Consider the following 4,428-nt stretch of genomic DNA (forward strand, 5'->3'; position numbering starts at 1 on the left):
AGAGGAGAACCATCAGTTGTTGACAGAATCATTGGACTTCCTCGAAGAGAGAAGAGAGGAGGCAAGCCTCAGAGTAGCAGCTCATCAACAAAAAGTGGCACGCTACTTCAATTCCAGAGTGCGAGATCGAAAGTTCCAGGTTGGAGATTTAGTCCTAAGGAAGGTGTTTGTTAGAGACCCAGCAGCCGGTGTGCTAGGACCGAACTGGGAAGGACCATATCAAATTGAACAGGTCTTACCGCCCGGCACTTACAAGCTTGCTCGATTGAATGGGGAGCTAATCAGAAACTACTGGAATGGCGAGCACTTGAGAAAATATTATCAATAAATACTACTTGCAGAGTAGTAGCTTTGTATCAAGTGCTTAACTTGTTATTTAAGTTTTTTGTTTGTGAACTGGTTATTTGCTACCCAGTCACATTATTTTGAACAATGTTATTTTGTTTGGAACTCGTTGTTAGACACGTTTTGTCATTTATTATTACGAGTAATAAAAGAGACCACACGCATTGTGGTCGTACCTTGCTACAAACTTTGCATATGTGTTGATTATTTTTGTTGGGCAGTGTTCAACTGTCATAATAATTTAAACAAAACAGGTCTTTTAAAAACTAATGTACTGGACAGTGTTCAACTGGTCGGTATCATAATATGGAGGACCAACGTTTAGATAATATTTATGTAGTGGTCAACTACTGATATATTTTCGTGTATTTCATGTGTTTCACGAGTAGTAACTACTCGAACAAATCCGATCAAGTAGTAAGTGATCAAGGATTTATCCACCCTCAATCACTTGGGGGGCACATAGGGTATACTGGTATGTATTTCAACACAGGCAATAAGAGCACGAGCAAATATGTTTGTTTTTGGGCTGACTTAAGCTAACTTGTTTTACAAAGCTTAAGTAACTTAGAATTTGAATTTCAAATTCTAAGTTAAAAACTGATATTCGTGTAACAAGACATTTACGCTCATAAAAAGTTAGAGCAATAAGAGCATGAGGAAGTATATTTGGTGTGAACTTATGGAATGGTAAAAATTTCTAAGTTAAAAAACTAAATTCTCATGTGAAATTAAAGGCATCCAAAAACTTTGCTATGCACAATAAAAACTTAGAAGTTTGAAATTGTCAGCAAGGAAAGAGTAAAGTGCTAAATGTCAAAATAGCTCACTAGTTCGAGCAACAAAATACAAAGTAAAGTAGACTGTGATGAACTACGAGAGGGAGTCACAGGCGAGCTCCTCTAGAGGGTTGATCGACTCCCTCCTCTGCATCAGATGCTCCTCTCGCTCGAAATGATATAGCAGAGCACGTTGGGGCGAGTGCAGGAGGGTTAGCAGCTTCTTCAGCGGCTCTTGCTTCACATCTGGCAAGATCCTCTGCTTGGGCCTCCTTGGGGAAACAATCAAGATTAAGAGGCTTGTTCAGCTTCCAGACCTTATAGAAGCAGTCAAAACTGGCATCCTCAAAGCGAATCAAGTCAAGCTCTTTTTCTTGCTTCAGCTCTTCGTTCTCGCTAATCAACCTCTCATTGTCTCGAACTAACTCTTTAATATCAAGGGATTGCTTCTCCAATTGAGTTGTCAAGGAAGCATTGTTTTGAGCCTGCTTTTTGAGAGACTCGTCCCGTTCAGCTATAGTTCTCTCTGCTTGCTCCAGCTTGGACCTGGCCTCCACCAGTTGATCGTCCTGCACCTTGATCAGCTCCTTGTAATCTACGGCTCGAAGCTGAGCATGACCAATGGTGACAAGTGACTGCATGAAAGACAAAAAGTTAATACAAGTAAAAATACTAATAACAAAGTATCTCGAGGAAAAATGCTTACCTTCATCAATTGAGCGAGTCCTCTCTTCAAGACAACTTCGACACTAAGTCGAGGGTAGGAGTCTAGGCTTTGAAGCGTCGATGCATCACGGCCAATATCCTCAAGAAGCCCCTTGCCCAGGTCGCTAACAGCACGAAAAAGCTCACTCGAACTACCCTGGTGAGTAGGAGTTAGGCTCGCAGAAGGAGGAAGGGAAGAGGGGGTCAATGGCGGAAGTGTAGTTGGTCCCCCAGGTTGCCTCCCTTGACTTGGCGGTACTACCTTCTGAATCTTCTGTGGAGGCGTAGAGCCACTTCCATCACCAGTTTTCCTCTTTGAAGCAACGCAATCTCTGAACATGTCTGAATCTGCCAAGGATGAAAAAACAAGATTGTTAGAGAAATAAACATAATGAAACATATGCAAGTGTATACTACAATTGTGATACTCTCTAATTACCAATTATAAAAAATATGCCTATTTTCACTAAGCATGTGTTACCTGCGTTGAAGATCTGATCAAGGAACTCATCCTCGTCGTCCAAGGATGAGCTAAGTTCCCCTTCAACCTGGATAGCTTTTCCTTTCCCAGGTTGAGCGGGAATAGTAGATCTACGCTGAGGATCAGGCTCTCTAATGACTAAGTCGCCAGGTCTACGGGAAAGCGGAGAAGGCCCAGGAGAATGCCGATCAGTCATTTGCTCTGTGCCCTCGGTAGACTGACCAGGCGTGTCGTTCTCCCCGGTGGTACTTTCCACCACCAGATCCTGCTCACATGGCACCAGACTCACCATCTGGAGAAGGTCCAACGTGACCAACTTTTTTACATCCTTCTCTTTAAGACTCATGTTAGCCAATTTCTTGGCCCGCCTAAACATCCCTTCAGTGGGCAATGGTCGCTCAAACGGACCCGAGCGCGTAAAAGCCAAGTTGTTGGCCTCAATATCCAATGTGAGGAAGTATTCCTTATGATATTTCCCGGCGTTTGACTTATGGGAGATGCCATTGAGATATGTAACCCCCCTATGCCTGTGATAGAAATGGAAGAAACCTGAGTTGTTATGAGAAGGGTTGGTCCGAAGATCAAACAGGTAATGCACCTCATGAGGGGTGGGCTCGTCCCAACCATTCAGAAAATAAAGAATATACAGCGCAGAGAGTGCCTGTATCCCATTCGGCGTGATCTGAAATGGGGAGATGTTGAAGTAGTCTGCTACGGACCGGAAATAGATGTGCAGCGGGAGTGTTGCTCCAGCTTGTACATGGTACCTGGACCAGGCACAGTACCTTCCACCGGGCCTATTGGCTCTTTGATGCGAGCCCGGACACGTCATGTTTGCCCCACTCAAGCCTAAAGCTTCAATGTGTTTCTGGAATAGAGCGGGATTAAGTTTTGAGGCTTCGGCAACGAACCAGGAGGGTTCTTCTTCTCCCTCATCACGTGGCTTCTGAACAGCCAAATCCAGGATCGCAGTAGCAAATTTCAGAAAAGGCTTTTTTGAAGCTGTGGTAGTGCAGGTTTGATTGCGCTTTACCACCTTCTGTACTGCTCTGCGGGCAACCTGCGGATCGTGTTCCTGAGGGAGCCTGTTAGATTGCTTCACCCTCATCGTCGACTGAGAAGCCTGTCGAAGAAATTGTTCCTCGTGAAGAAGATATAAGGCTGAGCGAGGGAGGATCTGCTTGAAGCGGCAAAGACGATCCTCTGGAGTGTAACCAGTAGACGAGCCTGGTGAGGAATCGCTATTCAAGGGAGTCTCGATTGTTTGCGGGGCGGATGATTCGGAGTCCGTATGATTGTCACCTCCCCTATAGTCAGAGCGATTCATCTGCAAAAATGAATAAAAAATGGGGAGGTGAGTAACCATACAGAAAAAATTCATCGAAAATAAGAATTATTTATATACTTGGAAAATTTTGTCCAAGTTATAAAAATATAGCGCATGTGGAAAAAATAATTTTAATGCCCAAAAGTGCCTAAAAGGCACTTAAAGTATTGAACTTATTAAACTTTGTAGAAGGAGGCATTTTTGGGATTTTCCTATAAGGCTAGGTTCCTTATGTACGCAGTTAACATACAGAGGTTGGTTGCATGTTTGGAAGGAAAAAAGGCCAAAGCCTAAGAAAAGTATGTATGGTCCGACCGGACCACATTTTGAGCTCAGGAGGGAGGTTCTATGCATTCGATCGTACATAGCTTGGCTGGGAGGGCATTCGACCTTACCTCCATGCGAGCCTAACCCCAAAGCGCCTGTGACACGTCCGATCGGACACATTCCAGCCAGGAGACGTCCTGCCTCGCCACCGCACGAGCCTCGCGCAAGCCTCCAGAACGCCCGATCGGGCGTAGCGTGCCCGAGGAGAGGTGTGCACCCTGGTCCCGAGAGTTCGCCTGGTGTGCCTCGTGCCTCCAAAGCTTCTAGCCAGCAGCAACAAGTTAGGTTCGACTGGGCATTGGTGTCTAGGGAAGTTCGGATTTAACTATTAAAAATCTGGGCACTTAAAAGCAAAGGAAGGAGCGTGTGGTCCGATCGGACCACACACTTATCTGAAACTTTTCAAGGCCCGATCGGAAGTGGTTGTCTCACCTCGTTCAGAAGAGATACACGCCTCAAGCTTG

At 44.9% G+C, this 4,428-nt stretch overlaps 1 protein-coding gene across 1 annotated transcript; it reads right to left on the bottom strand.

Moving 5' to 3' along the window:
• Window positions 1–1,058: 1,058 nt before the first annotated feature.
• Window positions 1,059–2,656, bottom strand: LOC133815761 (uncharacterized). Its single transcript, XM_062248565.1, has 3 exons — window positions 2,378–2,656; window positions 1,831–2,103; window positions 1,059–1,759 (listed from the first exon to the last, which is right to left on the bottom strand). Exons 1-3 carry the CDS (start codon window positions 2,654–2,656, stop codon window positions 1,232–1,234), a joined length of 1,080 nt encoding a protein of 359 aa, XP_062104549.1. The 3' UTR covers window positions 1,059–1,231.
• Window positions 2,657–4,428: the final 1,772 nt, after the last annotated feature.

This window comes from Humulus lupulus, chromosome 2 (assembly GCF_963169125.1).
Source record: "Humulus lupulus chromosome 2, drHumLupu1.1, whole genome shotgun sequence".
Taxonomy (NCBI): Eukaryota; Viridiplantae; Streptophyta; class Magnoliopsida; order Rosales; family Cannabaceae; genus Humulus; species Humulus lupulus.

Bases quoted from the DNA above. Each gene is read 5' to 3' on its own strand.
- LOC133815761 (XM_062248565.1), bottom strand. From the start codon at position 2,656: ATGAGTCTTAAAGAGAAGGATGTAAAAAAGTTGGTCACGTTGGACCTT. The intron at 2,104-2,377 runs GTTGAAGGGGAA...ACGCCTCCACAG, and splicing joins GGAAAGGAAAAGCTATCCAG to AAGATTCAGAAGGTAGTACC. The intron at 1,760-1,830 runs GTAAGCATTTTT...TCTTTCATGCAG, and splicing joins GACTCGCTCAATTGATGAAG to TCACTTGTCACCATTGGTCA.